The 22,443-nt window shown below is 41.2% G+C and overlaps 1 protein-coding gene and 1 pseudogene across 1 annotated transcript; one reads left to right on the top strand and one right to left on the bottom strand.

Annotated features, from left to right (window-relative positions):
- Nucleotides 1-848: 848 nt before the first annotated feature.
- LOC106573388 (transcription termination factor 2, mitochondrial-like) lies at nucleotides 849-1,251 on the top strand (annotated as a pseudogene).
- A 6,471-nt stretch (nucleotides 1,252-7,722) lies between these two features.
- Nucleotides 7,723-22,188, bottom strand: zgc:153031. The gene is made up of 6 exons (XM_014148222.2): nucleotides 21,576-22,188; nucleotides 16,446-16,495; nucleotides 16,076-16,184; nucleotides 12,547-12,673; nucleotides 12,107-12,222; nucleotides 7,723-11,919 (listed from the first exon to the last, which is right to left on the bottom strand). Exons 1-6 carry the CDS (start codon nucleotides 21,722-21,724, stop codon nucleotides 11,823-11,825), a joined length of 648 nt encoding a protein of 215 aa, XP_014003697.1. The 5' UTR covers nucleotides 21,725-22,188; the 3' UTR covers nucleotides 7,723-11,822.
- Nucleotides 22,189-22,443: the final 255 nt, after the last annotated feature.

Below are 22,443 nucleotides of genomic sequence, written 5' to 3'. Positions count from 1 at the left end.
TTGGAGACTTTTATTTCCCTCACTAACTTTAAACATCAGCTCTCTGAGCAGCTAACCGATCGCTGCAGCTGTACATAGTCCATCTGTAAATTGCCCACCCAATCTACCTACCTCATCCCCATACTGTTTTTATTTTATTTACTTTTCTGCTCTTTTGCACACCAGTATTTCTACTTGCACATCATCATATGCTCATTTATCACTCCAGTGTTAATCTGCTAAATTGTAATTATTCGCTCCTATGGCCTATTTATTGCCTACCTCCTCATGCCTTTCGCACACACTGTATATAGACTTTCTTTTTTTCTACTGTGTCATTGACTTGTTTATTGTGTTATTGGCTTGTTTATTGTTTACTCCATGTGTAACTCTGTGTTGTTGTCTGTGTCACACTGCTTTGCTTTATCTTGGCCAGGTCGCAGTTGTAAATGAGAACTTGTTCTCAACTTGCCTACCTGGTTAAATAAAGGTGAAATAAAAATAAAATAAATAAATAAATAAATAAAAAGAGCCCTGCCTACGTGAGTGAGATGGCCAGCCTGCTGCGAGACATTGGGGCAGAGGGCCTCGTGATCGCCTGGGTCCTTGAGCTGTACCCCGAGGCAGTCCTCTGCAGCCCGGAGCAGCAGCAGTCCTCTGCAGCCCGGAGCAGCAGCAGACCTAGAGAGATCTGTGGAGATCCATCTGACCCATCTGACTGGCATCATCGAGAAGATCCTTGCCTCCTTCACCTGCTCCAGCCATCACGCCAACCAGAGGGCCGACATCGACTACTTCCAGTTTGCACCTGAACAAGCGCATCGTCACAAAGCTGATGGCCAGCACCCCCAGAGTTTCAGAACAAGGAAATGGTCCACCTGGAGCTGAGGGGAAATGCAACCAACAGGAAGATCTGGCTGCAGAAGCTGCTCAGTCAGAACCCCTTCGTGCTCCTCAAGCCCTCAGAGGTCCTGAGCAACAACCTGCTATTCCTCGAGACAAGGGGCTTCACCACCGCTGAACTGCTCCGCCTCCTCTCCAAGCTCAGGGGCTTTGTCACCAAGCTCAACCGGGACAGCATGCGTCTCAACTTGGCCTACTCGAAGGAGACTCTGGGCTGCTCAGAAGCCAAGCTCCGGGACACGGTGCTCAACTGCCCAGCCTTGCTCTACTACCCTGAGGCCATCCTGGCTGAACGCTTTGAAGGCCTCATCAGAGCTGGCTCAGATTATAGAGACTCCAACCGTTCTGGAGCTGACCACACAAATATAGTTATTGTATGCAAGTTCTCATATTTGGGAACCCAATTAGATTGTTTTTATTCAATTCAGTCTGGTATGAGAACGGGAGCCCCTATCAGCAAAAGTAGTATGTCTGCGGAAAGCTGAGTATTTTGGCTATTGATCGGTGTCTTCAAATCTTTGGTATGACTTACTAACATATGTGGGCATACACATTTATAAGGGAAGGCCGAGCCGATGACCTAATTTCTAGATGGCTGCTAACTACATTCCGGTTAGCGTTGTGAAGCATAAACAAAATAAACATGCAATATGTCGATACACACCGAAAGCAGGGACTCCACAGATCACGAGGATATCTTATTTCTCTGCCTGTGACCTACCATTATTGACCACCAGGCCCGAGTGTCAAAATGTTTATTTTTCACCAAACGGCAAACATCTTACAAGGTAAGCTTCGATTTGGTCTGTGTTTGAGCTATAGCTACATGGGGATATCACATTCATTCTTAGGTTGTTATGAACAAATCTTGCCTATTGCCAATGTTATCTGATGATGTATGACTTAATGGCAACATCCAATGTCCACCGAGTGACTATATCTTTGTGCATTAAAAATATAATGTTGCCCGCTTACGCACAGTAGGCATCCATATCCAATGTATGTCCCCCGACACCACCACAATGTTTGAGAGAGGTTGGTGTTGTAGAAATGTCGTTTTTATACTGAACAATAACTTCTGGGCACATCCAGTGTGCAAAAACTGTGCAGTTACCACTTTCTGACACTTTAGAGAGGTTGAAAGGACACTGAATACCCCAAAACACCACCACAATGTTTGAGTGAGGTTGATATGGTAGAAATTTTGTTTTTATACTGAACAAATAGTATTTAGGAATTGCAAATATGTAATAGCACTGTAATTATCTAACCACACCTTATCTGACCACACCTGACATCACTTACTAAAACATCTGCCCATTTCTAGTTGTTAGGTCTATCAATCCCATATTGTTTTCTGATATTAATCACGTGGAAGCCATGTGATGTGTTTCCAGCTCTGGGCATCAATAATTCACTTATAGCTTGTCAATGAAAGATGACTTTCAAAATCTATATATTTTTGTTAACGGTTATTTTGTGGGTGCTTGATCTTGTGTATTCTGAACTATGTAACTCCTATCTATCTGATCATTTCCTCATATTTGCCCAGATGTCTTCTTTCCAAATATGCCACGTTTCTGCATGTCAGAATCATGTAATTACACATGAATAGCAGTTCTTTTTTGGGTATGTCTTTTTAGGCGGAAATCTACTTTTTGCCATTACATTTAAGAGGTTATGATGTACGGACAGGCACTAAGAAGGACTTTGAGATTAGTTCTGGTAAACTGCAGTTGTGGAGGAGGAGAGACCACTATTCAACCCTGTTGCCCTGTTAAATGGGGGTTGATTGACCTTGATTTCATGGTCTAAAACGCAGATCCATGTGATGATGTCATGGTGAACATTCTCATATCACAAGAGGAAGGAGACTTGAATCAGAGTTTGGCTTTATGCTGAATGGTATTATTAAGGTCAGGAGAAAAGCTTGCCTTGAAAGTAGTCTCATGCAGCAGACATCTCCTCCCCAAGTGCATTTAGCCTGGGGATGAGGTTACCTTGAAAGAGGCAACACTTGAGCTTATCTCTGTATTTAAATACTATTTTGATAATAATTATATTTTGATATTATATGATGCAACGTTGAATACAATGCAATGTCAATTGAATGTGTGTGGGGAATTGCCTAGGTATTAAAATCAGCCAGTATCACTGTGGATAACATGATCTATGATAGTCTGGGTAGTTATTGGTTTTAACTATCTGCATTGACTAACTATTTAACTAACTATTTAACTATCTGCATTGACCCTTTTTGCACAAACTCTTTTGACTAATCACACACTCCTGTTGCCTAGTCACTTTATCCCTACCTACAGTGCATTCGGAAAGTATTCAGACCCCTTGACTTTTTCCACATTTTGTTACGTTACAGCCTTATTCTAAAATGGATTATTAAAAAAGAAATCCTCATCAATCTACACACAATACCCCATAATGACAAAGCAAACACAGGTTTTTAGAAATATTTGCAAATGTATTAACAATAAAAACAGAAATACCTTATTTACAGAAGTATTCAGACCCTTTGCTATGAGACTCGAAATTGAGCTCAGGTGCATCCTGTTTCCAATGATCATCCTTGAGATGTTTCTACAACTTGATTGGAGTCCACCTGTGGTAAATTCAATTGATTGGACATGATTTGGAAAGGCACACACCTGTCTATATAAGGTCCCACAGTTGACAGTGCATGTCAGAGCAAAAACCAAGCCATGAGGTCGAAGGAATTGTTCGTAGAGCTCCGAGACAGGATTATGTCGAGGCACAGATCTAGGAAAAGATACCAAAACCTTTCTGCAGCATTGAAGGTCACCAAGAACACAGTGGCCTCCATCATTCTTAAATGAAAGAAGTTTGGAACCACCAAGAATCTTCCTAGAGCTTGCCGCCGGGCCAAACTGAGCAATCGAGGGAGATGGGCCTTGGTCAGGGAGGTGACCAAGAACTCGTTGGTCACTCTGACAGAGCTCCTCTGTCAGAGTTCCTCTGTGGAGATGGGAGAACCTTCCAGATGGACAACCATCTCTGCAGCACTCCACCAATCAGGCTTATGGTAGAGTGACCAGACGGAAGCCACTCCTCAGTAAAAGGCACCGAAAGACTCCCAGACCATGAGAAACAAGATTCTATGGTCTGATGAAACCACGATTGAACTTTTTGGCCTGAATGCCAAGCATCATGTCTGAAGGAAACCTGGCACCATCCCTATAGTGACACATGATGGTGGCAGCATCATACTGTGGGGTTGTTTTTCAGTAGCATAAACTGGGATCGAGGTAAAGATGAACGGAGCAAAGTACAGAGCGATCCCTTGATGAAAATTTGCTCCAGTAAGCTCAGGACCGCACACTGGGGCGACGGTTCACCTTCCAACCGGACAAAGACCCTAAGTGCACAGCCAAGACAAGGCAGGAGTGGCTTTGGGACAAGTCTCTGAATGTCTTTGAGTAGCCCAGCCAGAGCCCGACTTGAACCCGATCGAACATCTCTGGAGATACCTGAAAATAGCTGTGCAGCGACGCTCCCCATCCAACCTGACAGAGCTTGAAAGGAGAACAATGGGAGAAACTACCCAAATACAGGTGTGCCAAGCTTGTAGCGTCATACCTAAGAAGAGTAAGGGGTCTGAATACGTATGTAAGTGTGATATTTATTTTAATACATTTGCAAACATTTCTAAAAACATGTTTTTGCTTTGTCATTATGCTGTTTTGTGTGTAGATTGATGAGGATAATTTTTTAAAATCCATTTTAGAACAAGGATGTTACAGTGGGGGGGAAAAGTATTTCATCCCCTGCTGATTTTGTACGTTTGCCCACTTACAAAGAAATGATCAGTCTATAATTTTAATGGTAGGTTTATTTGAACAGTGAGAGACAGAATAACAACAACAAAAAATCCAGAAAAACGCATGTAAAAAAAATTATAAAATGATTTGCATTTTAATGAGGGAAATAAGTATTTGACCCCTCTGCAAAACATGATTTAGTACTTGGTGGCAAAACCCTTGTTGGCAATCAGAGGTCAGACGTTTCTTGTATTTGGCCACCAGGTCTGCACACATCTCAGGAGGGATTTTGTCCCACTCCTCTTTGCAGATCTTCTCCAAGTCATTAAGGTTTCGAGGCTGATGTTAGGCAACTCGAACCTTCAGCTCCCTCCACAGGTTTTCTATGGGATTAAGGTCTGGAGACTGGCTAGGCCACTCCAGGACCTTAATGTGCTTCTTCTTGAGCCACTCCTTTGTTACCTTGGCCGTGTGTTTCGGGTCATTGTCATGCTGGAATACCCATCCACAACCCATTTTCAATGCCCTGGCTGAGGGAAGGAGGTTCTCACCCAAGATTTGACAGTACATGGCACCGTCAAATGATGCGGTGAAGTTGTCCTGTCCCCTTAGCAGAAAAACACCCCCAAAGCATAATGTTTCCACCTCCATGTTTGATGGTGGAGATGGTGTTCTTGGGGTCATAGGCAGCATTCCTCCTCCTCCAAACACGGCGAGTTGAGTTGATGCCAAAGAGCTCCATTTTGGTCTCATCTGACCACAACACTTTCACCAGTTGTCCTCTGAATCATTCAGATGTTCATTGGCAAACTTCAGACGGGCATGTATATGTATTCTTGAGCAGGGGGACCTTGCGGGCGCTGCAGGATTTCAGTCCTTCACGGCGTAGTGTGTTACCAATTGTTTTCTTGGTGACTATGGTCCCAGCTGACTTGAGATGATTGACAAGATCCTCCCGTGTAGTTCTGGGCTGATTCCTCACCGTTCTCATGATCATTGCAACCCCACAAGGTGAGATCTTGCATGGAGCCCCATGCCGAGGGATATTGACAGTTCTTTTGTGTTTCTTCCATTTGCGAATAATCACACCAAATGTTGTCACCTTCTCACCAAGCTGCTTGGCGATGGTCTTGTAGCCCATTCCAGCCTTGTGTAGGTCTACAATCTTGCCCCTGACATCCTTGGAGAGCTCTTTGATCTTGGCCATGGTGCAGAGTTTGGAATCTGATTGATTGATTGCTTCTGTGGACAGGTGTCTTTTTTACAGGTAACAAGCTGCGGTTAGGAGCACTCCCTTTAAGAGTGTGCTCCTAATCTCAGCTCGTTACCTGTATAAAAGACACCTGGGAGCCAGAAATCTTTCTGATTGAGAGGGGGTCAAATACTTATTTCCCTCATTAAAATGCAAATCAATTTATAACATTTTTTACATGTGTTTTTCTCGATATTTTTGTTGTTATTCTGTCTCTCACTGTTCAAATAAACCTACCATTAAAATTATAGACTGATCCTTTCTTTATCAGTGGGCAAACGTACAAAATCAGCAGGGGATCAAATACTTTTCCCCCCCACTGTACGTAACAAAATGTGGAAAAAGTCAAGGGGTCTGAATTCTTTCCAAATGCACTATATATGTCACAGGAGGCTGCTGAGGGGAGAATGGCTCATAATAATGGCCGGAACGGCGCAAATGGAATGGCATCAAACACCTGGAAAGCATGTGTTTGATGTATTTGATACATATCATCACTGATTCCAGTCCAGTCGTTACCCACGAGCCCGTTCTCCCCAATTTAAGGTGCCACCAACCTCCTGTACTATATGTACATATCAATTACCTCATACCGCTGCACATTGGCTCAGTACTGGTACCCCCTGTATGTAGCCAAGTTATCATTACTCATTATTCCTTGTGTTATTATTTTTCTATTATTTCAAACATTTTCTCTCTACATTGTTCGGAAGGGCCCATAAGTAAGCTTCTCACTGTTAGTCTACACCTGTTGTTTATGAAGCATGTGACAAATACAATTTGATTTGATCTCAGTGTCTCAATGATGGCAGTATTGCGTTCGTCCCCTTAGGAGCCATGTGTTTTGTACAGAGTTTTTGTTTCTTTGCAGATAGGATTACCAGTATTTGAAGTGCTGAAATCAAGTATCAGTTCATTGGGAATGCATGTATTACCTGTGTGTGTATCGGTCTATCACACTGTCATCTTCAGTGTAATAGGCAAACACTGCAACTGCAACACCTTATGGAAGAGTTGAGCTACAATTATAAAGAATAGAAAATGTAACTGCAATCTTCTCTCATATTGAATTAGTGGAATTGCATTTATTATGTGCAGAATCAAATTTGGTCTGCTTTTCGCATGCCATACAATAAATATGAATGGTTTTATATTAGTGTGCACATGTTTATTTCAAGGCGAAAATCTATATGCAGCCTTGCTAAGCATGTACCCCAAGCCTTAGCAGCACGTACTGTACTGTAAGCTTCTTTTAAAGGCCTTTCTTAATGTGCTAAAGCCTGCCGGAGCCCTTGAAACATGCTCAGAGTGCATTTTAATGGGGAGCGAGCAGCACAGCTAATGAAGTCATGACTTTATGCCTCAAGGTCCCCAGCTCAGATAAAATGTAGATGATGGGGTCACTGCCAAACCAACAGACTGGGTTAGAGCCTGTGTTTGAAATGGCACCCTATTCCCTATAGAGTGCACTACTTTTGACCAGAGCCCTATGGGCCTTGTTTAAAAGTAGTGCACTATATAGTGAATAGGGTGCCATTTCAGATGCTGCTGTAGTCTGACCATAGGGGGAGAGATACAGTTTACTGTTTTTTTTATCACTTTGGTACTATTTTCACACGTACGAAACTCCAAACTGGTAACACTTGTAACGCAGCCAGTCTAACATTCAAAACCTTTCATTGTGCATTCATTTTGTTTGTAGACATCTTTCACCACACAACCATAGATCCAAATATAAAGGTTTACTTTCAAATATAGTGAGCACATTGGTTTAATCACCAAAACACAACAAAGTAATATATTCTCAATGTATTTATTTTAACAACCATTAATCCAATAGCAAAACATATAAGATACATGTTTCAAAATTGCCCTTTGAATGTAGTATGCTAGTTCTCACATTAGGTTATACTGTACACTAAATGTTGACTTTAGGTCAAATGTCCATAATCTCTAGGTGTGATCATTCTAGGTGTGATCATTGAAGACATCTTTCACAATGTAATCAAATAAAAGAAATGAAAGAAACGTAATGTTTAGCAGGCACTAGTTTGAATCAAGCCTGTGTTGAGCATTTGGCTATAGGTTCTCATGGAAATCGCAGTAAATATCCTCATTGTTCATGCACTTGGGAAAACCCTTTTGGCATGGCGAATCCAAGCCTGACGGATTGAAATCATTTCATACCTCATCCACGGCCCGAAGAAGAGTGGTACACTCATGGGGATGGCAGTCATACATCTTCCACCTGTATTGTAATCGTGTATTGTATTATATTGTATGTTTGCATTGTAGTGATCATGTATGTGGCTCAGTTCATAAGAGCATGGCACTAGCAACACCAGAGTTGTGGGTTTGATTCCCACTGGGGTCACATACCAAAATGTGTGGACTGATGTCACTTTGGATAAAAGTGTCTGCTATGTAAATGGCATATATTACAGTATAAGGGAACTGTATAGGCCAATGCAATTTTAGTAAAGCAGTGTTCCATAGCACATATCTGATCTTGTCAATATCAGATTTAAAAAATAAATAAAAAAATGGTGAAGTAAAAGCATAATAGTCATCATCATAGTAGTACATTTGAGTATATACCCTACTTTTTATGTTTCTACTTTACAAACATACATTTTCATGATGTAGTTCTCATAATCTGCAGCAGACAAACCAGTTTACATGTAGAGGTTTACCAAACGGTTAAATGATCATCAGTTGAGCGCATTTGGATTAAGTAATAGCACAATGTCTTTTAACAAAAGATCAAATAATCATATCAAAAGGAGTGTGAGCTTGGCATTGTAAAAGGCAATTACTTTATGTGAGCATGTATTGCAATTGTGAAACATTTGCATTTCTCTATGAAACATTGATTAAGTTTGGTGAAAAAGTGACTGTATGATTTTGTGTGTTGTACTTAGTCAATTGAAAATGCACAGAGAGTTTTCGAAGCAACTGCTTTTTTGATTATGTTTTGAGATTTGTACTGAGAGTTGTGAAAATGTACTACATACTTGTGAAAATTGCACCAAAGCGAGAAAAAAAAAATGTAACAAGACAGCTTCATCATTCCCCCATATCCTGTATCATTAACAACATGGGCCTGTAGTCATGGCAATAGCCAAATAATAAGTACATGTTAATGAATTTGGGTTTTCCAAAGGATATTTTAATTTAATTTATATTAGATGTGTCTACTTCTGAGTCATGTTCAATTTCAAAACAAGACAGCTATAAGGGTATGTTTGGAGACATTGGAATCCCAAAGGTTCACTTCATTTTCTACAGTCGGTTTCAATGTCAGTGACTTCTCCCTCATAAATTGTCACACCAAGATGCATTCAGTAATCTCCAAATTGCTGCAATCTTTTAAAACAGAGTACCATCTACTGACCTCTATTGGTACTACCTGAACTTTTCATGAAACAAAAGTAACAGAGTGGGGAATGAGGGATTGAATGGGTGAAAGAATTATAAATGTTTATTTAGAAGTGTGGCAGCTTTGTTTATGCATTTGTACAGATTTTTGAAAAAATAATTGCTTTGAATGTTTCATTTATTTTCAAATGTTAATAGTATATTTTTGACATTCTTCGTTTTTTATACAGATGTGCCTTGTTGCAACTCAAAATAAATTACCTTAGTTCCTACTTTACATTTCCTCTCATGCTTTTTGAATTTAATGCATGGAAAATATAATGTGTAACAACATTCAAGTACCCTTAGCGAAAGTAGCTAATTATCAAGGTCAATGTTTTTATTTTAAAAGTAACTAAATTGCTTTTACGCTGAGTACTTTTTAAATTAGCTATGTTTTTAAACTTTTACTTAATTTTTTGGGGCCAGTCATGTTACTTCTACTTGAGTAAAATGTAATTAAAGTAACAGTAGTTCTACTGGAGAAGGATATTTCAGTAGTCTTTCCACCCCTGACAGTATGTTCTCTGTTAAAAGATTTGCTTCCATTTGAGTGTAATGAACTAGACCCTGCTAGGTGTATAAATGCAAATGATGTCTTCACCTCTCTCCCTCTCCCGCACTCTCTCTCTCTCTGCCTCTCCCTCTCTCTGTCCTTGTTCCCTCTCAATGATGATCCCTGTATGCTGCTCTACGGTGACTATGTCAGTCTGAATTATATCCCAAAGCAGGAGAGGTTAATAAGAGTGAGTATAAATTGTTATTTTCCATTTCAAACGTGACACAGGTTATTATTAGCCCGGGTTACACATTGCTTTTATGGGGCATAACTCAGGGAAAATATGAAAATAGATGACACCTGCAATTAAAATGTATGATTACCAGCTGCGGCGACAGCATGGCAGAGTATTAAGGTGGTAAATATTCCATGTCTGGGGTCAGTGGGGCTTGGAGAATTAACGCTGTGACCACCGTTAAGAACCTTTCTCCTCAGCTGTTATAATACCAGGATCTCCCAGGCATAATGGGCTTCCCAAATGGTACCCTATTCCCTATGTAGTGCTCCACGAAGGTAGTGCACTACATAAGCTAGAGAATAGGGTGTCATTTGGGACGCAGCCATAGTTTCCCTCAGTAAAGGTTACCCTGTTTCTTATGGGAAGAAGATTTATACTGTACTCTGACAACACCTGTAGCTTTCAATCAAATGGCACGGACTAAACACTCTTGGGTCTCATATCTTGAGCAATTTCCCCATAGTCACTTTCTTTGTGTTATAAAAGGTTGTCTGATTGGATGTTAAGTACATTGATACACAATTATATAGAGGACATCAGGTCATAATCTGTTTTACAGTAATCTGTCTTTCTGTCTGACAGTAATCGTTCTACTGTTTTTGCAAAGTCAAGTTCTAAGAAACTGGTTCACACATCACATCCTACATTCGATCATGTTTTATTGTTGTAGAAAGGGAAAGAAATTGGTTTCAGGGGGCACTTTGTTCTCTATGTCTTGCCTTATGTCTCCATCTAGTGGCTCATTTACTCCAACATTGTACACTGAAAGATGGAGTTGAATGAATATTTACTGATTGACAAGTGATTCAATTAGCCATGATGACAAATACAATATCATGCCAAGTTGAAGAATTTACAATAGAAGACGCATGTTTTCCCCAAAGGAACTGTATGTAAGTATCATTACAACGTATATCACTACATTGCAGAGATTCCTCAATTGTAAACATTTGCAATAAATGTAATAACAGCTCTCCTACACTTTTCAAGAAACATAATTCAGAATAAGCAAGACATTTTTTGTTTATCTGGAATAAAAACATTTATTTCCTGGCTCATTTTAAGCACTCTTATACTCTTTTGATAGCATCATGATTATAAATGTAAAAAACACTCCAAGCTGATTTCCAGCCTTTGGGTGGCGACTTCATGCCGTAAATCGCAATATGTTATGAAATCTTCAGACATAAATATAGCCCTCTGTTACGTAGGCACTATCAGGAACAACCCCCCATCCTTAGTGCCCATGTTGTTATGAGTCACCCCAGACCACTCGTCTGACATAATCTCTGACTCAGACAGAGCCATATTGGTTTGGTCCTAGCAGAATATTTCAGATGAGGGGAGAGGATAGCAAGGAAGGATATTATATGGGACAGCAGTGGATCCATCATTTTATGCCAAATATGAAAAGCCTTCTGTATCTGACAACACATGACCAACAGTAAGACAAATCTGAATGGGATGGACACATTGACTTATCTGATTCATTAGTGTTATGGAAGTGTGCCGATTGAGTCACTGGCAGATGAGATGAAGCAGAGTGAGTGGGACATGTGTAATATACAACTGGATTATGATTACTATTAGAATTGCACTGGAGAACTGAATAGTTCAAAAAGGCACCCAACGTCTGACAAAAAATAGTCAGTGTTTGCATTCATGCAGTAAGTTACAGTTTTAAATCACCTCAGCGCTACAGATCTCCCTCTTGAAAACTTCAAACTTAAATGTAACCCCATTCTCCTCTTGAATCTCATTTGGTACTCCAGGAAACCTAGTTTGAAGTTAAGGGAAACAAAGGGACAACTTAGACAGATTGACGAAGACACAAAAAGCTTTCAAACACTTGGCCTGTCAATCAGAACAGAGAACAGATCCACTTATCAAAACAGTCCAAAGATTAAGCAAAGAGTGCTGCAGCCTAAGGCCAGGAGAGCAGAGAATAAAATATGCTTCCTTACCGCTGTTGTTTTTTAAAAATACTTCGGTCAAACTGCGGGAAGAAGACGTCACAGTCGAAGTCAGCCATGATGTCAGTGAGGAAGATGAGTTCACACCAGGGATGCACCAGAGCCTCCTGATGACAAGGGAAAGGTACTGTAATGAGCTACAGTATAGACAAATATAGTGGATGGACTGTCCTATAATAATAAATGTTTATCCACTTATTTATTCTTAACACATATATTGGATTTAAAGTCCTGGGACAATTTTAATAAAGCATCTCAGAGTAATGCTGATCTAGTATCAGGTCCCCCTTTCCATGTAATCTCATTCATTATGATCTAAAAGTCAAAACGGATCCTAGATCAGGACTCCTACTCTGAGACGTTTTATAAATACGGGCCCAGGTCAAACTGCACCACAAACTTCCCACCACCCACAGAGACACAATAGTCACCTGATAGACCTGTGGCCCACCCACAACCCAGATGGTCTCCACCAGGTCACAAAGGGGTTGCAGCAAGGCTAAGCTGATCATGCTGTCGAAATCTTGACACAGGAAGTGGGCATGCTCCGGGAGAGTACTGTGAGGAGTGAGTGACACCCAAAATAAGTAATCATTTCTAAAACCCAACTTTTCTATATGCACACTACCGTTCAAAGGTTTGGGGTCATTTAGAAATGTCCTTGTTTTTGAAAGAAAAGCAATTTTTTTGTCCATTAAAATAACATCAAATTGATCAAAAATAGAGTGTAGATATTGTTCATGTTGTAAATGACTATTGTAGCTGGAAACAGCTGATTTTTAATGGAATATCTACATAGACGTACAGAGGCCCATTATCAGCAACCATTACTCCTGTGTTCCAATGGCACGGTGTGTTAGCTAATCCAAGTTTATCATTTTAAAAGGCTAATTGATCATTAGAAAACCCTTTTGCAATTATGTTAACACAGCTGAAAACGGTTCTTCTGATTAAAGAAGCAATAAAACTGGCCTTCTTTAGACTAGTTGAGTATCTGGAGCATCCGCATTTGTGGGTTTCATTACAGGCTTAAAATGGACAGAAACAAAGAACTTTCTTCTGAAACTCGTCAGTCTATTCTTGTTCTGAGAAGTGAAGGCTATTCCATGTGAGGAAATGCAAAGAAACTGAAGATCTCATTCAACGCTGTGCACTACTCCCTTCACAGAACAGCGCAAACTGGCTCTAACCAGAATAGAAAGAGGAGTGGGAGGCCCCGCTGCACAACTGAGCAAGAAGACAAGTACATTAGAGTGTCTAGGTTGAGAAACAGACGCCTCACAACTTTAAATAGTACCCCCAAAACACCAGTCTCAACGTCAACAGTGAAGAGGCGACTCCGGGTTGCTGTCCTTCTAGGCAGAGTTGCAAAGAAAAAGCCATATCTCATACTGGCCAATAAAAATAAAAGATTAAGATGGGCAAAAGAACACAGACACTGGACAGAGGAACTCTGCCTAGAAGGCCAGCATCCCAGAGTTGCCTCTTCACTGTTGACATTGAGAATAGTGTTTTACGGGTACTATTTAAAGAAGCTGCCAGTTGAGGACTTGTGAGGCATCTGTTTCCCAAACTAGACACTCTAATGTCCTCTTGCTCAGTTGTGCACCGGGGCCTCCCAGTCCCCTCTTTCTATTCTGGATAGAGCCAGTTTGCGCTGTTCTGTGACGGGAGAAGTACACCGCGTTGTACGAGATCTTCAGTTTCTTGGCAATTTCTCGCATGGAATAGCCTTCATTTCTAAGAACAAGAATAGACATGAGTTTCAGAAGAAAGTTATTTGTTTCTAGCCATTTTGAGCCTGTAATCAAACCCACAAATGCTGATGCTCCAGATACTCAACTGGTCTAAAGGTCAGTTTTATTGCTTCTTTAATCAGAACAACAGTTTTCAGCTGTGCTGAGATACTTGCTAAAGGGTTTTCTAATGCTCAATAAGCCTTTTAAAATTATAAACTTGGATTAGCTAACACAACGTGCCATTGGAACACAGGAGTGATGTTTGCTGATAATAGGCCTCTGTACGCCTATGTAGATATTTCATAAATAAATTGTCTGTTTCCAGCTACAATAGACATTTACACCATTAACAATGAATACACTGTATTTCTGATCAATGTGATGTTATTTTAATGGACAAAAAAAATAGCTTTTCTTTCAAAAACAAGGACATATCTAAGTGACCCCAAACTTTGGAATGGTAGTGTAAATTGAAAAAATTTGACTGTTCAAATGATAAGTCAAAATATTAACATGGCCAACTTTGAATACAAGACTCATTGAGGTACAGTTGAAGTTGGAAGTTTACATAGACTTAGGTTGGAGTCAATAAAACTTGTTTTTCAACCATTCCACAAATTTATTTTGTGGAATGGCAAGTCGGTTAGGACAACTACTTTGTGCATGACACAAGTCATTTTTCCAACAATTGTTTACAGACAGATTATTTCACTGTATCACAATTCCAGTGGGTCAGAAATGTACATACACTAAGTTGGCTGTGCCTTTAAACAGCTTGGAAAATTCCAGAAAACAATGTCATGGCTTTAGAAGCTTCTGATAGGCTAAATGACATCACTTGAGTCAATTGGAGGTGTACCTGTGGATGTATTGCAAGGCCTATCTTCAAACTCAGTGCCTCTTTGCTTGACATCATAGGAAAATCAAAAGAAATCAGCCAAGACCTCAGAAAATTGTAGACCTCCACAAGTCTGGTTCTTCTTTGGGAGAAATTTCCAAACGCCTGAAGGTACCACGTTCATCTATACAAACAATAGTACGCAAGTACAAACACTATGGGACCACGCAGCCGTCATACTGCTCAGGAAGGAGAAGCGTTCTGTCTCCTAGAGAAGAACGTACTTTGGTGCGAAAAGTGCAAATCAATCCCAGAACAACAGCAAAGGACCTTGTGAAGATGCTGAAGGAGACACAGGTACAAAAGTATCTATACCCACAGTAAAGTCCTATATCAACATAACCTGAAAGGCCGCTCAGCAAGGAAGAAGCCACTACTCCAAAACCGCCATAAAAAAGCCAGACTACGGTTTGCAACTGCACATGGGGAAAAAGATCGTACTTTTTGGAGAAATGCCTCTGGTCTGATTAAACAAAAATAGAACTGTTTGGCCATAATGACCATCGTTATGTTTGGAGGAAAGAGTGGGAGACTCGCAAGCCGAAGAACACCATCCCAACCGTGAAGCAAGGGGCTGGCAGCATCATGTTGTGGGGGGGCTTTTCTGCAGGAGGGACTGGTGCAGTTCACAAAATAGATGACATCACGAGGATGGAAAATTATGTGGATATATTGAAGCAACATCTCAAGATATCAGTCAGGAAGTTGAAGCTTGGTCGCAAATGGGTCTTCCAAATGGAGAATGACCCCAAGCATACTTCCAAAGTTGTGGCAAAATGGCTTAAGGACAATAAAGTCAAGGTATTGGAGTGGCCATCACAAAGCCCTGACCTCAATCCCATAGAAAATTTGTGGGCAGAACTGAAAAAGCGTGTGCAAGCAAGCAGGCCTACAAACCTGACTCAGTTACACCAGCTCTGTCAGGAGGAATGTGCCAAAATTCACCCAACTTATTGTGGGAAGCTTGTGGAAGACTACCCGAAATGTTTGACCCAAGTTAAACAATTCAAATGCAATGCTACCAAATACTAATTGAGTGTATGTAAACTTCTGACCAATTGGGAATGTGATGAAAGAAATAAAATCTGAAATAAATAATTCTCTATTATTCTGACATTTGACATTCATAAAATAAAGTGGTGATCCTAACTGACCTAAGACAGGGAATTTTTACTAGGATTAAATGTCATGAATTGTGAAAAACTGACTGACTTAAATGTATTTGGCTAAGGTGTATGTAAACTTCTGACTTCAACTGTATATGAAACATGTTTTTAGGTTGTGGACTGTGTGTGATTGGTAGTAGTGTGACTTTCGGTTTACCTCAGGGTGGTACTCAGGACCACATGGAGGACATTGGGCAGCATAGAGAACAGACTGTCTGCGTTGGAGAACCAGCAGCCCCTGCCCCACACCATCATGTTAAATTTTCCTGCGAAAGGGATTATCGAGTTCACCTTACATTGTAAAGACCATTTGGAAAAAGTAACTATTTCATTGCTTATAGTGAATATTGCTGTCAAACTATCAGTATCTGAATAACTCCGGTTGTAGTATCTACTATACCTTTTAGAGAAAAAGTGCAAGGTTCTATTGCATTTCAACAACAGCTTCTTTGTCTGCATTTCTCTGTGCTCTATACTTTCCCATCATTGCGTTGGAGCAAGTCAGAAAGGAAATCAATCAAAATTACCTGGTAGGGAGACATTTGTTGTAGTTTCCAAAAAGAATTTGAATTCTGTCCTGTAAACACAATATTTTTATACATTGATTACAATTGGACCAATACTATCAACTCTTACCAAATACTCCTATGTATGGACCTAAGCCAGTTCAAGAACCACGAACTAGAATTTTTTTTATTCATATTGAAATACATGTAGACGAGTGTTATTATACCTGTTATTAAATGTTATCAAGTAACTGTGTCCATCCCAAAAAGCATAATGGGATCCGACTTCACATGCCACCAATTGACAACTGGTCAAAAAGTAATTAGGGTACTAGGGAGTAACTAGCCCCCCCCCCTTGTAATTCACATTAAGACCACAAGATATCACCAAATTATTGTATCAACACTTCCCTGGCTGCCAGTGTTCTTGCTCATCCAAAAATGTCCTCTTGGTCATCACAACAAAACAACTGTGGTAAGGTGATCCATTTTTTTTGTTATGATGAAAAAGTTCTAGCTATAGTCCAATGAAGTTAGATGTATAGTTTTTTTTAAATATACAAGTAGGAAAGCCTTAAGATAAATAATCAATTTGTTTAGAGAGAAAAATAGTAATATATTGGATGAGTGTTTTGGGGGCAACTCGGCCCCCCCTACTAGGGGGTAACTGGCCCCTGGGGGCTAGTTACCCCTTTATGTTATTAATGTGTTTCTGTCATTTAGCCATTTAGTTACTGCTAGTTTATGCTAACCTGCTAGCTAGCAACCTCCACTAGCAGTAAATGCTAGTTAGCAACCTTACAAGATCGTCAGAGGTAAAATACATGATTTAATTGCAGTTGTAAATGTTTGCACTAGTGGATGATAGTTTTACCGTTAGTTACTTTATAGACTTTTAGCTATTTTACACAGCATTATATGTCATATAGCTAGATATCTAGCTATGTTTTTAAGAGAGAGCTTTTAAATGGCACCTCTCCCCCTGCAGGTTAAAACTAATACTTTGAGTCAGGCGGTTTGAAAGAAACTGTCTTGTCTTAAGGTACAGAGTCCTGTGTGGTTAGGGAGGGTTTGGGGCCATCTGTTAGATTAGGGGTCAGTTCCTTATATAATTTAATGTTTCTATTTTCAGATGAGAACATACAAGAAGAAAACAGACCATGGAAGCTATAACTGAGGTTATATAGCATGCCCTGAAGGTAATAGAAATGTAATGAATACTCAGGGAGAAAAAGGTGTAGATTCACGTGCAGAGTGTGGCAGGTGTTCATTTTGCCTTTGCAGAAGGCAGGAATCGTGGTCGCAGGCAAAGGTCATACACAGGAAGGCAAACAGGCAGGTGAATCAAAACTAGGACTGAAGGCTCCAACTGGTTCTCACAAACGAGCTAGGAAAAGGCTCAGTAGAGTCAAAATGAACAATACCTCACAAAGGCACAAACAGAATGAACTGAACTAAATAAGGAACTGATGAGACCAGGTGAGTAACTAACACAGGTGAAAACAATGAACAAAAATGAAAGACAAGGCTACGTTCAAGAACACAAATAAACTGGGCTACGTTCAAGAACACAACCAAACAGAACACAAGGTTGACTAAGAAAATAAATACAGAACCTTACAAGAAAATGGCCAGACCTTAAAGGGGGCTGCCAGGGTGTTCAACATTTCACCAAGAACCCTATGGCACCACAGAGGAAAGGAGGTGAAAAACCCAGGCTTCAGGGGGTGCCAGTCTTCTCTTCCATGTATGAAAGTGACCTTGTCAACCACTTCCACAACTGGAAAGAGCCCTATTTGGCCTAACATCATGGGATGTGAGAAGACTTGCCTTTGATCTGGCAGAGAGGATGGGAATCAAACACAGTTTCAACAAAGGAAAGGGGTATGCCGGGGTGGATAGGTTCAGTGGCTTAAAATAACAGATAAAATAAAAAATAAAAATAATAATGAAGCACAACTGTCAACTGTCAGTTCGAATATCTCAAGCAACCAGTCTTGCAAGGGCTGTGGGCTTTAATAAGCTTAAGGTTGACCAGTTTTTTTACAGCCTACGAGGACATTTTAAACAGTGTCCGGGACGTCGGGCCAACAAAGATTTGGAACATGGATGAGACGGGAATACAAAACGTCCAGAAACTGTTGCCTGTGGTGGCCACCAAGGGAGAAAAAATGGTTGCGCAGAGAGGGGCTTCACAGTCACAGTAATTTGTGCTATCAGTGCAGCGAGGCAGTATGTGCCGCTACTCTTCATCTTCCCCCGGAAGAGCATGAACAAACAGCTGCTGGTTGGAGCACCTCCAGGGTCCGTTGGAAGGGTGAGTGACTCAGGCTGGGTCGACAGTACCATCTTTGTCGACTGACTCAACCACTTCGCCCACAGTGTTGTTTGCACCCCTGAGGAACCCCACATCCTCATCCTCGATGGGCACCACTCCCATAAGACCCTGGAGGCTGTTCTGCAAGCAAGAGGCCAGGGAGTGATTCTCATCACTCTGCCACCCCACGTACCGTCTTCAACGGTCTGAAGACCTTTTACAACAGGGCAGCAGATCAGTGGATGACGATGCATCCTATGAAAATGGTAAGTATATACCAAATGGCTGGCCTCTTCACAAAGGCCTATAGCAAGGTGGCCAGTTTGGAGAGAGGAGTGAAGGGCTTCCGGGCCAGTGGGCTGTGGCCTTTGGAGAAGGACATCTTCACAGAGTCGGACGTCGTGACCGCTGAGGTTATAAAGGAGCCTGAGCCCATTGGCGGTAAGAAAAAGTCATCTAAATTAACGAAAAGTAGCAGAAGCAGCATGTACTTGGTAGAAAGTGTTTACTGTACTAACACCGATGTATTGTTTTTGTCATTTATTTTCAATGCAAAGAATCCATTCAACCACAGTGCTCTACCGCCACCGCCGCCACCTCTACCGATACAGCTACCAGCTCTACCGCCACAATCACTAGCTCTACCTCCACCACCACCAGCTCTAATGCCAAAACCTCTACCTTCACCACATCTACCTCAGCCACAACCTCCACCCTGCAGCCTACCCTTGCTCCAAATGTCAGCACTCATTTTAGGGAATATATATTTGCATATAGTGATTAGAAGTGTTTATTGTACCAATACTCGTGTGTTCTTGTTGTTTGTTTTTGCTTAAACCAACAACAAACAGCTGCAGCAGTTCTATTGGAGTTGTTCCTAAGGCCGAGGCTCCAGGAGGTGAGGCCGAGGAAGAGGAAGGCAGAGTCTACGGCTGTACTGACCGCCTCACCTTACAAAAGGTGGCTGGAGGATAATGCTCGACGGAAACATCAACAAGATGAAAAGAGAGAGTAAGAAAACGAATCAGGTTCTTAAAAAAAATATTGTCTCAAAGAAGGTTGTTGCAACACAACATGCTACATCAGCCACCAAAGAAGGGGATGTGGAGGCTGTGGTGTGGGGGCTGTGGTGTGGGGGCTGTGCTTTGGCAAAGTGGGTGGGGTTCATTGGATGGGGCCACAGTGTCTCCTGACCCCTCCTGTCTCAGCCTCCAGTATTTATGCTGCAGTAGTTTATGTGTCGGGGGCTAGGGTCAAGTCTGTCACATCTGGAGTATTTCTCTTGTCTTTTCCGGTGTCCTGTGTGAATTTAAATATGCTCTCTCTAATTCTCTCTTTCTCTCTTTCTTTCTCTCTCTCGGAGGACCTGAGCCCTAGGACTATGCCTCAGGACTACCTGGCTTGATGACTCCTTGCTGTCCCCAGTTCACCTGGCCGTGCTGCTGCTCCAGTTCCAACTGTTCTGCCTGCAGCTATGGAACCCTGACCTGTTCACCGGACGTGCTACCTGTCCCAGACCTGCTGTCCCAGACCTGCTGGAACCCTGACCTGTTCACTGGACGTGCTACCTGTCCCAGGCCTGCTGTTTTCAACTCTCTAGAGACAGCAGGAGCGGTAGAGATACTCTCAAAGATCGGCTATGAAAAAGCCAACTGACACTTAATCTTGTGTTACTGACTTGTTGCACCCTCGACAACTACTATGATTATTATTATTTGACCATGCTAGTAATTTATGAACATTTGAACATCTTGGCCATGTGCTGTTATAATCTCCACCCGGCACAGCCAGAAGAGGACTGGCCACCCCTCATAGCCTGGTTCCTCTCTAGGTTTCTTCCTAGGTTTTGGCCTTTCTAGGGAGTTTTTCCTAGCCACCGTGCTTCTACACCTGCATTGCTTGCTGTTTGGGGTTTTAGGCTGGGTTTCTGTACAGCACTTTGAGATATCAGCTGATGTAAGAAGGGCTATATAAATAAATTTGATTTGATTTGGAGTGTCTTTTCTGTGAGGAGCTGTTTCCAGTCACAAGTAGGGACTGGATTAGGTGTGAGCAGCGCAGGAGGTGGGTTTATGAGTTGTGCTCCAATTTTACTGGGGATAGCTTCATTTGTGACCTATGTACAAATTAGAATTGTGCAATAGCAGAGCATAAGAGATGCAACATCAATGTTACACTGAATTAATTAAGCTATAATTTATTGTTATTAAATGTCATATTCCAATGTTATTAGTTATATTGCAATTAATCTATTTTTTAACGAATGAAAAACAACTATTGGAAACCTTTTGCTCCTGAATGTCATTTTAAAGGCTGCAGGGATTTAAAATCTTGCATTATTCCAATTGTCACGTCCGTATTTAATAAATAGTATGTTGAGCACGCAACCCGCTGCGCCTTGGTCAATGAACAATGAAATAACAAATAAAATGTATATGCAGGTGAGTTATAAAGAGGAACTTTACATCAAATAGCCATTTATTTCCTTTTATAGTTTATTCGCCTAAGCATTACCTTCATCCACATACCAATTTCTTTTCAAAACATTGCTTTTTTGTGTCAGCGATAAGACATACTTACGGGGGCTTAGTACCCCACGCATTTAGGACACATTTAATTGTAGTATACGCATCAATTAATGGTCCAAGTATAGATGTTTAGAAAGATCTAGTAGCCTAAATCTATGAAAACGAAAAAAGGAATTGTTATCATTGAATATACTTCAGTCACACAAGTATGTAACGTGTATTGCTGGCTTTTAGCCCAAACTTGAAACCGTAAGGCATACATCAAATCAAAATCCATAAGGGATAAATAAATAATTTCTCTCTTACGGTAAATCCCATGGCAAGTGTCCATCTTTTCCTATTCCCATGTTGTTGCATGCAGCGGCGATGAGCCGCAACGGTTTCCTCGGTACTTTGTCCGCGCACATCGTCGATACATTAGTGGAAGGTACAATATGAACTGTCTGGTTTAACATCGAGTTTACAAGTGTCTATATAACTCCCTCAGATACGCAAGCAGGCTTAATAACGCATTGGATGAGGATAATTTCAGTGCATAACAACCACTGAATTGCTCTACCGAGTATGACCAAAGCCAAAGGCAACTGTAGACAGGAGGGCGAGGATAAGTATTTTGCTTGTTGAATCCAACGTTTTTGTGTGTGGAGAGAATGAGTTTCTGGAATTTGCGGCCACATCTGGAACTGTTCTCTCCGGTTGCTACGTGAATGTCCATGTTTACCACTGATTATGAAACAATCAGAGGCACTGGAGGTCGCACCTCCTCCCTCCCCAGATACACTAGATTACCAAAAGTATGTGAACACCTGCTTGTCGAACATCATTCCAAAATCATGGCCATGAATATGGAGTTGGTTCCCTTTTGCTGTAATAACAGCCTCCACTCTTCTGGGAAGGCTTTCCACTAGATGTTGAAACATTGCTGCGGGGATTTACATTCAGCCACAAGCGCATTAGTGAGGTCAGGCACTGATGTTGGGCGATTAGGCCTGGCTCGTACTCGGCGTTCCAATTCATCCCAAAGGTGTTAGATGGTCTTGTTCTGTGAGCTTGTGTGGCCTATCACTTCGCGGCTGAGCGGTTGTTGCTTCTAGATGTTTCCACTTCACAATAACAAGATTTACAGTTGTCTGGGGCAAGGTGGCATCCTATCACAGTGCCACGTTGAAAGTCC

This window comes from Salmo salar, chromosome ssa16, assembly GCF_905237065.1.
Source record: "Salmo salar chromosome ssa16, Ssal_v3.1, whole genome shotgun sequence".
Taxonomy (NCBI): Eukaryota; Metazoa; Chordata; class Actinopteri; order Salmoniformes; family Salmonidae; genus Salmo; species Salmo salar.
Note: the sequence above shows the minus strand (reverse complement) of the source record. Positions and strands in the feature narration are given on the sequence as shown.

Excerpts from the sequence above, each read along its gene's own strand:
- zgc:153031 (XM_014148222.2), bottom strand. The coding sequence starts at position 21,724 with ATGTTAAACCAGACAGTTCATATTGTACCTTCCACTAATGTATCGACG. Across the intron at positions 16,496-21,575 it reads CACTTGCCATGGGATTTACC|GACAGAATTCAAATTCTTTT; the intron begins GTAAGAGAGAAA and ends TTGTGTTTACAG. Across the intron at positions 16,185-16,445 it reads AACAAATGTCTCCCTACCAG|GAAAATTTAACATGATGGTG; the intron begins GTAATTTTGATT and ends TCCCTTTCGCAG.